General features: G+C 52.1%; 1 protein-coding gene across 5 annotated transcripts in view; it reads left to right on the forward strand.

The window, feature by feature from the left end:
* The window catches only part of arrb1 (arrestin, beta 1), a 148,012-nt gene that overhangs the window by 110,430 nt on the left and 19,985 nt on the right, over positions 1–17,597 (forward strand). For all 5 annotated transcript variants that reach the window (XM_038818753.1, XM_038818752.1, XM_038818754.1 and 2 more), the window contains 6 exons: positions 5,077–5,121; positions 6,295–6,491; positions 9,724–9,783; positions 13,351–13,418; positions 14,008–14,143; positions 16,093–16,177. In XM_038818753.1, the coding sequence (XP_038674681.1) occupies positions 5,077–5,121; positions 6,295–6,491; positions 9,724–9,783; positions 13,351–13,418; positions 14,008–14,143; positions 16,093–16,177 (591 nt within the window). The remainder of the gene's footprint in view (positions 1–5,076; positions 5,122–6,294; positions 6,492–9,723; positions 9,784–13,350; positions 13,419–14,007; positions 14,144–16,092; positions 16,178–17,597) is intronic.

Below are 17,597 nucleotides of genomic sequence, written 5' to 3' on the forward strand. Positions count from 1 at the left end.
CTCTGATTTCAACGCCATAATCCCAGCCAAACTCATATCAAAGCTCCAAAACCTAGGACTTGGCTCCTCACTCTGCAACTGGATCCTCGACTTAATAATAATAATAATAATTGCTTATTGTCACAAGTAGGCTTCAATGAAGTTACTGTGAAAAGCCCCAGGTCACCACATTCCGGCACCTGTTCGGGGAGGCGGGTGCGGGAATAGAACCCACGCTGCTGCCTTGTTCTGCATTACAAGCCGGCTGTTTTGCCCACTGTGCTAAACCAGCCCCTAATCCTGAACCATAGACCACAATCAATAAGAGTAAACAACAACATCTCCTCCACGATAGTCCTCAATACCGGGGCCCAGTAAGGCTGTGTACTTAGCCCCCTACTATACTCCTTATACACACACGACTGCGTGGTAAAATTTAGTTCCAATTCCATCTACACGTTTGCTGACGACACAACCATAGTGGTCGGATCTCAAACAACAATGAATCAGAATACAGGAGGGGGATAGAAATCCAAATATGGGCAGGATAGGTGGGTTGGCCATGTTAAATTGCCCTTAGTGTCCAAAAAGGTTAGATGGGGTTACGGGGATAAAGTGGAGGTATGGGCTTAAGTGGGGTACTCTTTCCAGTGGGGTACTCTGGTGCAGACTCAATGGGCCGAATGGCCTCCTCTACACTGTAAATTCTATGATCTATGGACCTAGTGGAGTGGTGTAACGACAACAATCCCGCCCTCAATGTCAGCAAAACTAAAGAGCTGGTCATTGACTTTAGGAAGCAAAATACTGTACACACCCCTGTCAGCATCAACGGGGCCGAGGTGGGGATGGTTGACATCTTCAAATTCTGAGGTGTGCACATCACCAACAATCTGTCCTGGTCCACCCACGTCGACGCTATGACCAAGAAAGCACAACAGCACCTATACTTCCTGAGGAAACTAAGGAAATTCGTCATGTCCACACTGACTCCTACCAACTTTTACAGGTGCACCACAGAAAGCATCCAATCGGGCTGCATCACAGCCTGGTATGGCAACTGCTCGCCCAAGACCGCAAGGAACTTCAGAGAGCCGTGAAGATAGCCCAGTACATCACACAAACCTGCCTCCCACCCACTGACTCCATCTACACCTCCCGCTGCCTGGGGAAAGCGGGCAGCACAATCAAAGACCCCTCCCACCCGGCTTACTCACTCTTCCAACTTCTTCCATCGGGCAGGAGATAGAAAAATCTGAGAACACGCACGAACAGACTCAAAAACAGCATCTTCTCCCCTCTGTTACCAGACTCCTAAACAACCCTCTTATGGACTGACCTGATTAACACTACACCCCTGTATGCTTCACCCGATGCCGGTGTCTAGGTATTTACATTGTGCACCTTGTGTTGCCCTATTATTTACATAGAATTTTTTTTTTACATAGAATTTACAGTGCAGAAGGAGGCCATTTGGCCCATCGAGTCTGCACCGGCTCTTGGAAAGAGCACCCTACCCCCTACCCAAGGTCAACACCTCCACCCTATCCCCATAACTCAGTAACCCCACCCAACACTAAGGGCAATTTTGGACACTAAAGGCAATTTATCATGGCCAATCCACCTAACCCGCACATCTTTGGACTGTGGGAGGAAACCGGAGCACCCAGAGGAAACCCACGCACACACGGGGAGGATGTGCAGACTCCGCACAGACAGCGACCCAAGCCGGAATCGAATCTGGGACCCTGGAGCTGTGAAGCGATTGTGCTATCCACAATGCTACCGTGTATTTTCTTTTTATTTTATTTCCATGTACTAAATGAACTGTTTGAGCTGTTCGCAGAAAAATACTTTTCGCTGTACCTCGGTACACGTGACAATAAACAAACAAAAAAACAAAACAAATAAAATTCAACTTTTCTCCCCACTGTATGTCCCTCTTTGAGCTGCCTCAACACAATTATAATACGCTTGATATTTACGATATACACTCCATGTCAGGCATACAGCCTGAGGGGTTCTACAGTTTCCAGCTCTCTGTGACCCTGTTGCTGAAATAACTTGGCCAGCGACCTTTCCCCTCTGCGTCCCTGTGGAGACTGACACAACACCTTCCTTTCATGTTTCCAAAAACATATTTTCTTCATCAAATTTGCCAAAGTTCACAACAGGGCATTTCAAATTAAGTATTCCAGAGAGCATAATAAAGTTCTACATTTCTCCCTGCAGCGTGTTCCACCAGCTGAGGTTGTGCAGTGAAGGTCCTGCCTCCTCAACCAAGTGGGCGGCACGGTAGCACAGTGGTTAGCACTGTTGCCTCACGGTTCAAGAGTCCCGGGTTGGATTCCCGGCTGGGTCACTGTCTGTGCGGAGTCGGCACGTTCTCCCCGTGTGTGCGTGGGTTTCCTCCGGGTGCTCCGGTTTCCTCCCACAGTCCAAAGACGTGCAGGTTAGGTGGATTGGCCATGCTAAATTGCTCCTTAGCGACCAAAAAGGTTAGATGTGGTTACTGGGTTACGGGGATAGGGTACAGGTGTGGACTTGGGTGGGGTGCTCTTTCCGGGGGCCGGTGCAGACTCGATGGGCTGAGTGGCCTCCTTCTGCGCTGTGAATTCTATGAATACCTGCACAGGGCACCCCAGGCCAATCGCCACCACGCAAAAACTCCAGCTTGGCACATTGGCAGCGCCAACCTCGCACTGTGGCAGTGCCTGTTCCTGCTGGCGTTGCCACCCAGGCACCTTGGCAGTGCCAGGGTGCCACCCTGCACCCTCGACTGAATCATGTCTTTGGAAACATGCTGTAAACAGGGAGTTTGAATATTCAGCGAGGGAGGATCAGGTGGTAGGGGGTCAAGGACGGCAGATTTCCTTCTCTACCGGGGCAGTCTTGTAAAAACCCAGAACCAATGGTAGTTTCACCACGATTGAGACTAGCTTTATGTTCCAGATTCAGTAACTGAATTTAAATTCCACGAGCTGCCGTGGTGGGGTTTGAACCTGAGTCACGAGAGCATTAGACTGGGGCTTCAGGATTAGTAGTCCATGACGTTATCACTAAATCCCCAAGTTTCTCATGGCTGTAGATACTGCAATTCAGTCCGCCTGTGACTTTGAGTTAATATGAATAATAGTGAAGTGATGAATTTTTATCGCGGCTACACTCAGTGGAATATGGATCACTCTGTGGTCTGAATACAGGACTTGTCGGTCCTGAGATTTGGCACTGTAGCACAGGGCTCTGCGATGCTGCAGCTCCCTACTCTCAGAGTCAGTCTTTATTACTCATTGAAGGTGCAAAAAAGATTTGAGCAATGCCATTAAAAATCAGACGGACGCTGTCACTTTCCCCAAGCAGCAGAATCTGCTGCTACTTTCAAACACAGTTCCAGAACAAGTTCTTTTCTTCACCTTGAGGTCAGCTCAACACACCTACCGTAAAAGAATCCCAAGCTGTATTTATGTGCAGGGGTCCGAAAGATCGATTAAAATTGCGGTCGATTTTGGGTTGTTCGCTGATAGCCAGCTTATTGCGGAGCAGGGCCTACAGCGTGGGCTCAATCCCCGGACCGGTTAAGGTTATTCATGAAGGCTCTGCCTCCGCAACTTTGCCGCTCACCTGAGGTGTGGTGACCCTCAGGTTGAATCACCAGTAGTCAGCTCTGGTGATGTGTGGGGTGGGTGGTGGTGTGGGTAGTGGGGGTGGGGATGGGTGGTGGGGAGGGGGTGGGGTGGGTTGTGGATGCAGGGGTGTGGGTGGATGGTGGGGGTGTGGTGGGGAGGGGGTGGGGTGGGTTGTGGGTGGATGGTGGGGGTGTGGTGGGGATGGCGGGTGGGTGGGGTGGGTTGTGAGTGGATGGTGGGGGTGTGGTGGGGATGGCTGGTGGGGAGGGGGTGGGGTGGGTTGTGGGTGCGGGGGTGTGGGTGGATGGTGGGGGTGTGGTGGGGCTGTTTGTTGGGAAGGGGGTGGGGTGGGTTGTGGGTGGATGTTGGGGGTGTGGTGGCGATGGCTGGTGGGGAGGGGTGGGGTGGGTTGTGGGTGGATGGTGGGGGTGTGGTGGCGATAGCTGGTGGGGAGGGGGTGGGGTGAGTTCTGAGTGTGGGTGGATGGTGAGGGTGTGGTGGGGTGGCAGGTGGGGAGGGGGTGGCAGGTGGGGAGGGGGTGGGGTGAGTTCTGAGTGTGGGTGGATGGTGAGGGTGGGGAGGGGGTGGCAGGTGGGGAGAGGGTGGGGTGAGTTGTGGGTGTGGGTGGATGGTGAGGGTGTGGTGGGAAGGGGGTGGGGTGGGTTGTGGGTGGATGGTGGGGGTGTGGTGGGAAGGGGGTGGGGTGGGTTGTGGGTGGATGGTGGGGGTGTGGTGGGGATGGCTGGTGGGGAGGGGGTGGGTTGTGGGTGTGGGGGCGTGGGTGGATGGTGAGGGTGTGGTGGGGTGGCAGGTGGGGAGGGGGTGACAGGTGGGGAGGGGGTGGGGTGAGTTGTGGGTGTGGGTGGATAGTGAGGGTGTGGTGGGGTGGCAGGTGGGGAGGGGGTGGGTTGTTGGTGTGGGTGGGTGGTGAGGGTGTGGTGGGGTGGCAGGTGGGGAGGGGGTGACAGGTGGGGAGGGGGTGGGGTGGGTCGTGGGTGTGGGGGTGTGGGTGGTGGGGTCGGCAGTGGGGGTGGGGATGGGTGGTGGGGGTGGAGATGGGTAGGGATGGCTGGTGCGGAGGGGTGGGGTGGGTTGTGGGTGCGGGAGTGTGGGTGGATGGTGGGGGTGTGGTGGGGTGGGTTGTGGGAACGGGTGGGGGTGGGTTGTGGGAAGGGGTGGGGATGGAGGTGGGTAGGGATGGGGGTGGTGGGGAGAGGGTGGGGTGGGTTGTGGGTGTGGGGGTGTGGGTGGATGGTGAGGGTGTGGTAGGGGTGGCTGGTGGGGAGGGGGTGGGGTGAGTTGTGGGTGTGGGGGTGTTGGTGGTGGGGTCGGCAGTGGGGGTGGGCGTGTTTGCTGGGGGTAGGGGTGATTAACAGGCCTGATTTTGGAATGTATAGTCCAGCTCTATGAAATGCAAGTCTCAAAGCGTCACCACGGGATCATGACGAGTATCTTCTCTCTCCTTCTACAGATGGTGTTGTCTTGGTTGACCCAGAATATCTGAAGGAAAGGAAAGGTAGGGATTGAGAACAACTCTCTCACAGCATGGAGATTTCTGACTGGTATCACTGGTATGGTGTCCAGGGACCATCACTGAAACACACAAATGGCGATAAGGTTCCAGAGAATATGATGGTTCCTTGTACTGGGCAGAGCAACATAACATGGGTCATTGTTAACGTGTAAGACTGGACAAATATACCGGTGTTTGGCTTGAATGTGTTTGAAGATTAGCAAGTGTTTCTACAAAGGTGACATTATTGGTTAAATAGGGGAGAGTGTACATGGGGATGTGGGAGGGGAGTGAATGGGTGGGTAGAGTCAGTGATAGGGGAGAATGTACATGGAGATGTGGGAGGGGATTAAATGGGTGGGTAGAGTCAGTGATAGGGGAGAGTGTACATGGGGGTGTGGGAGCGGAGTGAATGGGGGGGTAGAGTCAGTGATAGGGGAGAGTGTACATGGGGATGTGGGAGGGGAGTGAATGGGTGGGGAGAGTCAGTGATGGAGAGAGTGTACATGGGGATGTGGGAGGGGAGTCAATGGGTGGGTAGAGTCAGTGATAGGGGAGAGTGTACATGGGGATGTGGGAGGGGAGTGAATGGGTGGGGAGAGTCAGTGATGGGGAGAGTGTACATGGGGATGTGGGAGGGGAGTGAATGGGTGGGTAGAGTCAGTGATAGGGGAGAGTGTACATGGGGGTGTGGGAGGGGAGTGAATGGGTGGGGAGAGTCAGTGATGGGGAGAGTGTACATGGGGATGTGGGAGGGGAGTGAATGGGTGGGTAGAGTCAGTGATAGGGGAGAGTGTACATGGGGATGTGGGAGGGGAGTGAATGGGTGGGTAGAGTCAGTGATAGGGGAGAGTGTACATGGGGATGTGGGAGGGGAGTGAATGGGGGGTAGAGTCAGTGATAGGGGAGAGTGTACATGGGGATGTGGGAGGGGAGTGAATGGGTGGGTAGAGTCAGTGATGGGGGAGGGAAGAGCACAAATGAGAATGGCAGGAGTTAGGAAATGACAGAGACAATGTGTAAATTAGTCAGTTCTGCCATAACATCAAAATAACTTGAACACTGAAGACCGATGCTCAGCGTTATGCTGCCCAAAGTGACTGTTGCTCAGAGATGTTGATCCCTGTTAATTGGTGGACAATGTAACCCATTGATAGCCTTTTCCCGTCTCCGCAGTGTTTGTCACCTTGACCTGTGCCTTCCGGTATGGCCGGGAGGATTTGGATGTGCTGGGGCTGACCTTCCGGAAGGATCTCTTTGTGGCCAATGTCCAAGCGTTCCCACCGGTGGCTGAGGAGAAGAAACCCCTAACCCGTCTCCAGGAACGCTTGATGAAAAAACTGGGTGAACATGCTTACCCTTTCACCTTTGAGGTCAGTCCCCTGATTATCAGCTTCTAATTTGTAATGGGCCAGGGTTTAGAGAACCCCAAAGTGTATCATGGAGTTCACCTGACCCATAACGTTTAATAGATTTTGGTTATGGGGAGCACAAGGACCCGCTTTACAGGTGTGGTGCAACAGAGAACTAAAAATATTTTAAAACCAAAACAATGTTTATTCTATGAATCCCATTAACATTTTGTAAACACATACAGTAAACATCTTAGCAATCATCAACTAAAATACTCCCCCCAAAGAATACAGTACTCTATAAGTAATCCTTAATCTTTCCCAGCAACGTCCATAAGACAAAAGACCCTTTTTAACACCGAGATCAGGTTTAAATTCACTACTGAGAGCAGTTATCACTTTGAAATCCTTAAATGATCTGGAGACAGTCTTTAGATTACAGCGAGAGATCTTCATACAGCTCCTTGCTTTGTCTGCAGCTATCCAGCTCTCAAAATGAATCTAAACACACCCTGTAGCTGCTTGCTCAAAAACAAAAGTGAAAGACAAACAGCCCAGCTCCACCCACTCTCTGACATCACTGCAGCTATCTGACAAACACCAATTTCTTAAAGGTACACCCACTACTGTACAGCTATTCGATAAATACCTAGGGCGGGATTCTCTGAACGCCCGCCATGTCGGAGAATCGCAGGGGGGGCGGCGTGAATCCCGCCCGCCGCCGGCTGCCTAATTCTCCGGCGCCGGGGTTTTGGTGGGGGTGGGAATCGCGGCGCGCAGCCGGCGACCGCTGGCAGCGGCCCCCCGGCGATTCCCCGACCCGCGATGGGCCGAGCGGCCGCACGTTTTCGGCCAGTCCCGCCAGCGTAAATCAAACCTGGTCCGTACCGGAGGGACCTGGCTCTGCAGCGGCCTGTGTAGTCCTCGGGGGGGGGGGGGGGGGGGGGGGGGGAGGATCTGGCCCCGGGGGGTGCCCCCACAGTGGCCCGGCCCGCGATCGGGGCCCACTGATCCGCGGGCAGGCCTGTGGCGTGGGGGCACGCTTTCCCACCGTGCTGGCTGCTGTAACGGTCCGCCATGGCCGGCGCAGAGACGAAATACCCTGCGCATGCGCTGGAATCAGGCCAGCACACGCTGGCGCTCCCGCGCATGCACCAACACGTGCCGACGGAGTCCCTTCAACACCGGTTGGCATGGCGCCAACCCCACTAGAGCCAGTCTAGCCCCTGAACGGCCCGACGCCGGAGTGGTTCACGGCCACGCCTCGGTGCCGAAGCTAAAACTGTTGCATGAATCTGAGGCTGAATTTGAGGTGGTTTAATGGGCGAACAACTCCAATTTCATGACAAAAGCCAAACACAAACAGCAGAATCTATCGCAGGGAGAAGCACTGTGAGCTAAATAATAGACTTGAGCCCATAATGACACAAGACTTAGTCAACAACAATGTATATATAATATGTAACAAAATACCGCCTTTCACTGACATGGTCTATTCCCACCTCGGCAATAATCTGGCCTCTGTGTCTAATTCTTGTTTCATGAATGGTCCCGTGAAGTGCCTTGGGACATTCATTATGTGAAAGGTGCTGTATAAACGTTAATATCATGTTGGTGCTCACATTATGAAACATCCCACAGTGCTTCACAAGGTGCGTGTTCAAAGAAAATTTTAATAGCAAACCACTTGAGGAAATATTAGGGGTTGATGGGAAGCTTGGGTAATGAGGTAGGATTGAGCGGCTCTACTACAGACAGAGAAGTGGGAGGTTTAGGGGGGGATTTCCAGAAATTTGTACCCAAGCAGCTGAGGGTACGGCCGCCAGTGGTGGAACATAGAACATACAGTGCAGAAGGAGGCCATTCGGCCCATTGAGTCTGCACTGACCAATTTAAGCCCTCACTTCCACCCTATCCCCATAACTCAATAACCCCTCCTCACCTTTTTGGACACTAAGGGGCAATGTAGCATGGCCAATCCACCTAACCTGCACATCTTTGGACTGTGAGAGGAAACCGGAACACCCGGAGGAAACCCACGCAGACACGGGGAGAACGTGCAGACTCCACGCAGACACTGACCCAGCGGGGAATCGAACCTGGTAGCCTGGAGCTGTGAAGTCACAATGCTTTTTTTTTTACATTTAGAGTGTCCAATTCATTTTTTCCAACTAAGGGGCAATTTAGCGTGGCCAGTCCACCTACCCTGCACATCTTTTGGGTTGTGGGGGGCGAAACCCACGTAAACACGGGGGGAATGTGCAAACTCCACACAGACAGTGACCCAGAGCCGGGATCGAAGCCGGGACCTCGGCGCCGTGAGGCAGCAGGGCTAACCCACTGAGCCACCGTGCTGCCCCTAGCCACAATGCTACTGTGTAGAGCAGCACAGATTGACGGTGTGCAAGAGGTCAGGACTGAAGGAGTACAGAGCCCTTGGGGCTGCGGAGATAGGAAGGGGGGGGAAGAAATGGAGGTATTTTGAAAACAAGAGATTTTTAAAATGAGGTGACCTTTCCCGCAGAGTTTACCTACTCAGTTCCGTCTATTATTCCCGTAAAAGTCAATATGCGGTGGCAAAAATAAACCTATTGAATTTGCATCTTAATTGAAGCTAAAACTGTTGCTTGCATGAATCTGAGGCTGAATTTGAGGTGGTTTAATGGACGAACAACTCCAATTTCATGGATGTTGCTTGTGCAGTGGCAATGTTGCCACACCTGTTTTCACAGATGTTGTGTCATTCACTCATCAGCTGTTCCTGCTTTGGTCGTATTGGCATCACGGACTAACATCCGTATTCTACCCCCCTTTATTTAATGAACGTGTTTCACAATATTAAAGTCAATATGACCAGATAACCTGTTTTCGTGACACTTTGATTGAGGGATTACTATTGGCTGGAAAACCAGGGCAAACCCCCCTGCCCTTCTTCAAAATAGTACCTTGGGGTCTTTGACACCCAACAGGCAAGGGGATCGATAGTTTGATCCAAAAGATGCACCGCTGGCAGAGCAGCACTCCCTCAGCACTGCACTGGAGTGTCAGTCTTGATTCTTTGTGCTTGCGTCCTGAAGTGGGTCGTGCTCCTGACATCTTTGTGATTGCGAGGTTAGAGTATTACCCACTACACCAGGACTGATAGCAGTGGTGCTGTGATTGTCTATCAGGTGATGAGGGGTTGAATGTTCTCAGAGACTCAGTGAAGATCATGCTGCTACTGATCGGGAGATTTTTGTTCCTTATTTTCCAGATTCCTCCCAACTTACCATGTTCCGTCACTTTGCAACCAGGACCTGAAGACACAGGAAAGGTATAACTCCCATCCTCCCTGCAATTTCTTTCACCCTTTTCCTTCATCCTCTGTTTTTAACCTTGTCTCTTTTGTCCTCTGATGGAACCATCAATTCACTAGACACGTGCTTTAAGATATGAACAGTGGTTTTAATCTACTTACAACAGAGCCAGCCTGTTCCGCGTTGAACTCTCGATGAACTGAACGACTGGCTCTGAGCATTGGTATTTATACAGCAGTCCGGGGGGAGGAGTCATGGGCGGAGCCAAGGGTGGAGCCCTGTACAAACTCCTAAGCATTCCCAGCGCTACTCCCCCTAGTGGTCGGGCAACGCAACTGCACTTACAAATGCATGGTCTCATGTATATACAATACAGTGTGAATTACGGAGTTACATTCACCACATCCTCTATTCCCTGTTTTCTTTCCCTCTCTCTTTTCTCCATCTCCCCCTTAACCTCCTCTCTCGTTCACTGCGCTTCTCTATTTCATTGGTTCCTCTTGTTCATGTTCACAGAAGGTATTCACCGGGTGATTCAACAACCCCTCCCCACCCTGCCCCATCTTCCCCTGGCATCCGACACACCCACCATCTCCAATATCCTTCATTCCAACCCACCTCCTCCCCATTGGGGTCACTTGAGTATAAAAAGTATTGAGTATAAAATCAGGGAAGTTCTGGTGAACCTTCATACATCTCTGGTCAGGCCCCGACTGGAATATAATGTCCAGTTCTGTTTGCCACACTAGAGGAAGGGTGTGAGGGCCCTTGAGAGGGTGCGGAGGAGATTGACCAGAAAGATTCCAGGGACGAGGGGAGTTTAGTTCCAAGGTTGGGTTGGAGAAGCTGGGGTTGTTCTCTGGGGACTGAAGGAGATTGAGGGGAGATTTGATAGAGGCTTCCAAGATAATGACAGGATTGGATAAGGTAATAATAATAATCATCATTATTGTCACAAGTAGGCTGACATTAACACTGCAATGAAGTTACTGTGAAAATCCCCTAGTCGCCACATTCCGGCGCCTGTTCGGGTGCACAGAGGGAGAATTCAGAATGTCCAAATTACCTAACAGCACGTCTTTCGGGACTTGTGGGAGGAAACCGGAGCACCCGGAGGAAACCCACGCAGACACGGCGAGAACGTGCAGACTCCGCACAGACAGTGACCCAAGCCGGGAATCGAACCTGGGACCCTGGCGCTGTGAAGATACAGTGCTAACCACTGTACTACCGTGCTAGGTAGATGAGGAATACCTGTTCCCATGGTGCTCAGAGTGAGGGGTTGCGGGGGACCAAAGGAGTGCAGGTTTGGTGGGGTTTGGGGTTACAGGTCCCTGCACACCTCCAGAGGGTTGGTGCAGGCCTGATGGGTCGAATGGCCTCCCCTGCTGTAGGGATTCTGTGGATTCTATAGACACAGGTTTAAGGCTTTGGGCAAGGGGCTGTGAGGAAGAACATTTTCACACAGTGAGTTGTAATGACCTGTAACTCCTTTTGAAAGCAGCCCTCAGCTCTACTGCCAGCCCCCTCATGGGCAGCGAGCTCCAGCTCATCACCACTCGCTGAGTAAACAAGGTTTTTCCTCACATTCCCCCCTGTGTCTCGTGCCCAAAACCTTAAACCTGTTTCCTCTGTGTCCTTGGGGATGGGGGAGGTGGGCTTCCGTAGGTGTGCCAGTCCAGTGGGGTATTGAGGATAGGGTAGGACGTAGGCGTAGGTAGGGTGGTCTTTCAGAGAATTGGTGTAGGCTCGATGGGCTGAATGGCCTCCTTCCGCCCTGTAGCAATTCTATGATTCTAACCCCAGCTTCTCCAACCCAACTTTGAAACTAAAATCCCTCGTCCGTCTGGCAAATCGCCTCCACACCCTCTCGAAGGCCCTCACATCCTTCCTAAAGGTTCAGCAGAACTTCCCTGCTTTTGTACTCAACACCTCAATTAATGAAGTCCAGGGTCCCATGTGCTTTGCTAACTACTCTCAATATGTCCCGAACCCTTGATTGAGGCACCCCCCCCCCCACCCACCCCCCCCCCCCCCCCCCACCCCCACCCCCACCCCCCACCCCCCAGGTGCCTCTGTCCCTGCACACTCTTTAGAATGAATGGTTGTATTTTATCAGTTGAGTTGGGATTCCAATGTTAGGGGGGGGGGGGGGGGGGAAAGTGGCTCTCGATCCTACACCTGCCGCCAGTGAGACCTGGTCGGCAATTTTACCACCAGCACCCTCCTAATCGGGCACCTGTCCGTCTGCCACCAAATCACCTTGCTGGCTGCCAGCTCGATCGCAGGGCCGGTTAACTCTGAAACCTCGGTAGCACCGCCAGGACACGTGGTCACTGCGGAGGAGTACAGGAGACCTGGGGGATCACGGGCAGGCGAGTTTAAAAGAACAAAATTGGCAATTCACAGGGCCGAGGGTCGAAGGGCAAAACCATCTGGGGCGGTCGCTGGGGCAGTAGGGGGGGGTGTTGCCTTCCCTCGTTCTCATCCCTCCTTTGGCCTATGAGGCTCATCCTCACTGGGGGCCTGCCTCTATTTTGCTAGCGGCCTCCCCTCATGGAAGAACGTAATGCCCGCTCAATGACCCTTATTTGGGCCTTCATTTACATATGTAAATGAGTTACCCACCTCTTTGGGTAAGGCAGCCTATCCGTTTCCATAAAATACCCTGATAGGGGGATCACATCAGAGATCCACTTTGACTCGGATGGCGACTGGTCATTCCTCAACCCCCCCCCCCCCCCCCCCCCCCTCCCCCCAACCCCACCCTTTGACCTGAGGGCCGCCAAAAGTTCAGCCCCATGCAATTGGCCAGAACCTTGTGGAGGCAACGGGAATGTCAGCCATTGTCTGGAGAGCTGTGAAAACCCCTGGCTGCCTCTGTCCGGGAAGGCCTGCCCTCAGGGGAGGAGAAGGGGGGTGTCGGTGGCCCCGGCACAGCTGAAGGGTGGCAGGGGGAGATCTGCGGGATTGGGGGGGGGGGTCACGATGGAGGGGGTGTGAGGGCCGTGAGCAGCAAGGGCGGGGCGGTAACTCTGAGTGGGCTCCCCTTTCCCGATGCTGAACCCCTCGATCAGGCTCTTTGTCGTCCCCCCCCCCCCCCCTCCCCCACCTGGGAGCACTCAAACTAACACACCAGGGTTTACCTGTCATGTTCCCCACACGGGCCCACTGCCCACCACTGGGTTCATTATGAAATGAGGCCCTTGGGTGTGTGTTCATTGGCTCTGAAGGGCATTAATTGGCAGTGGGGCAGGAAGGCCACCCAGGGATCTTCCCGCCACTGGCTTAAATCGGGGCGGAGACTGGACGGTGGTGGAGTCCCCATGATTAAATACGGCGCTCTGCCCGTTGAGTCTACATTGCCTCTCCCTCGCCCTTCTATCAAAATGCATCACCTCACACTTTGTACCAGATTCCATTTCCATGGTGAACATTTGGCATCAGCTTGCTGCCTCTATGCACTGATTGGGGTTGATGGGCCCTCATGAATCCACTGCCGGACCACCTTGTCGCATTCTGTTTGAGTGCAGCTTCCGTTTGCTGAGACTCACCAGGGCCCTATCCTCTTTATCTTCACCTAGGCTTGCGGTGTGGACTTTGAGGTGAAAACGTATTGTGCAGAGAACCTGGAAGAGAAAATTCATAAACGGTAAAGCTCCTTACTCCTCATTGACTGCGGAAAATGAAGCCGGGTGTGGGAGTAGGTTGGGGGTGGGGGGTGTGGGGCGGGGGGGGGGGGATGCTGGAGAAACAGGTTGGCGACACTGTGAGAAACGGTAGCATTGTGAATAGGCAGGAGAGAGATCCCGCTGGGATCCACTGCCCTCAGTACCATTTACGTAGAATCCTACAGTACTATCCAAAGATATGCATGTTAGGTGGATTGGCCATGCTAAATTGCCCCTTCGTGTCTAAAGATGTTCAGGTTGGGTGGGGTTACGGGGATAGGGCGGGGGAGTGGGCCTAGATGGGGTGCACTTTTGGAAGGTCTGCGCAGACTCGATGGGCTGAATGGCCTCCTTCTGCACTCTAGGGATTCCATGATTCTATGATTCAATAAAATCTTGGTTCATTTCTAAACTCCACTATCCTGGACTCCTCCAAGTTAACACTCGTTCTCTCCTACCTTGGAGATTAGGATTCTCCTCAATGTATCTGCACTGTTTGGAGCTTCTGTTAGTTATCATTGATCATATTAGGATGAATCTTATCATATATTTCATAACCTCTGCTGGCAGGAACTCCGTGAGGCTGGTGATTCGTAAGGTGCAGTACGCACCTGAGAAACCTGGTCCACAACCCATGGCGGAGACCACGAGACAGTTCCTCATGTCCGACAAACCCCTCCATCTGGAGGCATCACTGGACAAAGAGGTGAGAGTCGCGGGAGAGGTGAGTGTCACAAAGACATCAGGGGTCACAGATAAAAAAGGACCACGTTAGTACAGACTTTCTGACTCTGCCAGCGGAGGTGGTAGAGGCGGGTACGATAGCATCATTTAAAATGCATCTAGACAGATATATGAACGGGCGGGGAACAGAGGGAAGTAGATCCTTGGAAAATAGGCGACAGGTTTAGATAAAGGATCTGGATCGGTGCAGGGCCGAAGGGCCTGTTCCTGTGCTGTAATTTTCTTTGTTCTTTGTTCTTTGTTGTTCTTTGTCTCAAAACATTGCCGCATTCTCACTCCAAAGTCTGCTTATATAATCTCCTGGGTACCTGCTGTACTATAAATTAGACACGTTAAACGCCTTGTTTAGATTCCAGTCCGTAACTCCTGGGTATCTGTTATTCTATATATAAATGCCCCTGAACCCCTTGATTAGATTCCACTCTGTAACTCACTCCCGGGTATCTATTATTCTATATATAAACCACCCCGATCCCCTCCATTAGATTCCAGTCTGTAACTCACTCCAGGTATCTGTTATTCTATATATAAACCACCCTGACCCCCTCGATTAGATTCCAGTCTGTAACTCACTCCCAGGTATCTGTAATTCTATATATAAATCACACCGATCCCCTCGATTAGATACCAGTCTGTAACTCACTCCCGGGTATCTGTTATTCTATATATAAACCACCCTGAACTCCTCGATTATATTCCAGTCTGTAACTCAATCCCGGGTATCTGTTATTCTATATATAAATCACCCCAAACCCCTCGATTATATTCCAGTCTGTAACTCACTCCCAGGTATCTGTTATTCTATATACAAACCACCCCAAACCCCTCTATTAGATTCTAGTCTGTAACTCACTCCCGGGTATCTGTTATTCTATATATAAACCACCCCAAACCCCTCAATTAGATTCCAGTCTGTAACTCACTCCCGGGTATCTGTTATTCTATATATAAATCACACCGATCCCCTCGATTAGATACCAGTCTGTAACTCACTCCCAGGTATCTGTTATTCTATATATAAACCACCCTGAACCCCTCGATTAGATTCCACTCTGTAACTCAATCCCGGGTATCTGTTATTCTATATATATAAATCACCCCAAACCTCTCGATTAGATTCCAGTCTGTAACTCACTCCCGGGTATCTGTTATTCTATATATAAATCACACCGATCCCCTCGATTAGATACCAGTCTGTAACTCACTCCCGGGTATCTGTTATTCTATATATAAACCATCGCGAACCCCTCGATTAGATTCCAGTCTGTAACTCAATCCCGGGTATCTGTTATTCTATATATAAACCCCCCCCGAACACCTCGATTAGATTCCAGTCTGTAACTCACTCCTGGGTATCTGTTATTCTATATATAAACCCCCCCCGAACACCTCGATTAGATTCCAGTCTGTAACTCAATCCCGGGTATCTGTTATTCTATATATAAATCACACCGATCCCCTCGATTAGATTCCAGTCTGTAACTCACTCCCGGGTATCTGTTATTCTATATATAAATCACACCGATCCCCTCGATTAGATTCCAGTCTGTAACTCACTCCCGGGTATCTGTTATTCTATATACAAACCACCCCTGAACCCCTCGATTATATTCCAGTCTGTAACTCAATCCCGGGTATCTGTTATTCTATATATAAACCACCCCGAACACCTCGATTAGATTCCAGTCTGTAACTCACTCCCGGGTATCTGTTATTCTATATATGACTGCCAGTTGCATGAATGGTAAATCCTGACTGAAACCAGCATTTCACTCATGAATGGGGATCTCAAATAATTGTGTGATCACTGCACATGCCCTTTGAACCAATGACCCTGCTGCCTGATCTGGGTGACTCCATATCTTGGAGGGTTCTGTGTTTTGACAGCTGTGGATACTTTTGCCGTTTCAGATTTATTATCATGGTGAACCGATAAATGTCAATGTCCACGTGACCAATAACACTAACAAGACAGTCAAGAAGTTAAAGATTGCAGGTAAATGTGAGGTTTGGTAAATGTGGTATCCTAGCTCCCTTGGCTCTCAATATTCCGATGGGAGTCGGACCATTTTACTGGAATGTTAACACGCGTGTATACTTCATCAGGATATGTCACAGCTGGGTCCAGAATTGTGGAGCTGGATTCTCCGCCGGCCGGATGCTCCGTTTTGCCGGCAGCCCAGGGGTTTCCCGACGGAATGGGGCTGCCCCACAATGGGAAACCCCATTGACCGGCCGGCGTAACGGAGCATCCGCCGGCGGGGTGAAACAGAAATGTGGCGCGGCGGGGCGGAGAAACCAGCCTGTGAACATGAATATGAAATGTACACAAGGGGCGGAATTCTCTGACTCCCGGGGGGTCAGAGAATCACCCGGGGCTGGCGTCAATCCTGCCCCCACCGTGTCCCGAATTCTCCGCCCTCCCCCGAGATTCGGCGGGGTCGGGAATCTCGCCACGCTGGTCGACGGGCCCCCCCTCGTGCCTGTCGGCGAGGCCCCCGCGGCGATTCTCCGGCCCGCAATGGGCCGAAGTCCCGCCGCTGACAGGCCTCTCCCGCCGGCGTGGATTAAACCACCTACCTGACCGGTGGGATTGACAGCACGGGCGGGCTCCGGGGTCCTGGGGGGGGGGGGGGGGGCAATCTGACCCCCAGGGTTGCCCCCACAGTGGCCTGGCCCGCGATCGGGGCCCACCGATTGGCAGGTGGGCCTGTGCCGTGGGGGCACTCTTTTTCTTCCGCCCCCACCATGGCCTTCACCATGGTGCAGGCGGAAGAGACCCCCTCCACTGTCCATGGGCCGGTATGATGTCAGCAGCTGCTGACGCTCCGGTGCATGTGCGGACTTACGCCGGCTGGCGAAGTCCTTTCGGCCCCGACTGGCGCCACGTTCACGCCAGCCGGCGGAGCGCCAACCACTCCGGCGCGGGCCTAGCCCCTCAATGTGAGGGTTTAGCCCCTAAAGGTGCGGAGAATTCCGGACCTTTGGGGCGGCCCGACGCCGGAGTGGTTCACGCCACTCCGACACGCCGGGACCCCCCCGCCCTGCCGGGTAGGGGATAATCCTGGCCAAGATTCCCATTGTCGACACACAAACAGGGCTACGGGTTGATGTGTAAAGAGGTGATGATTATCGTTGAAAAGAGAGGCGTGTTGTTGAAATATTTCACCTTGCACTGACCAGAACAAACACAGGAATGCAAAATTTCAAACAATCGCAACTGTTTATACTCCCGGGTGAAAGGGGTGTTAATCTCCTGTTGTATAAATTGTTCTGATTGTTTCAAAATTTGGCATTCTTACATTTGTCCTGATGAGTGGAAGACTGAAAGCTTCGACAACACGTCTCTCTTTTCTGCGACCTGCAGCTGATGTTTATTTTCACCTGAGGAAGGAGCTGCGCTCCGAAAGCTAGTG

Source organism: Scyliorhinus canicula, chromosome 14 (genome assembly GCF_902713615.1).
Source record: "Scyliorhinus canicula chromosome 14, sScyCan1.1, whole genome shotgun sequence".
Taxonomy (NCBI): Eukaryota; Metazoa; Chordata; class Chondrichthyes; order Carcharhiniformes; family Scyliorhinidae; genus Scyliorhinus; species Scyliorhinus canicula.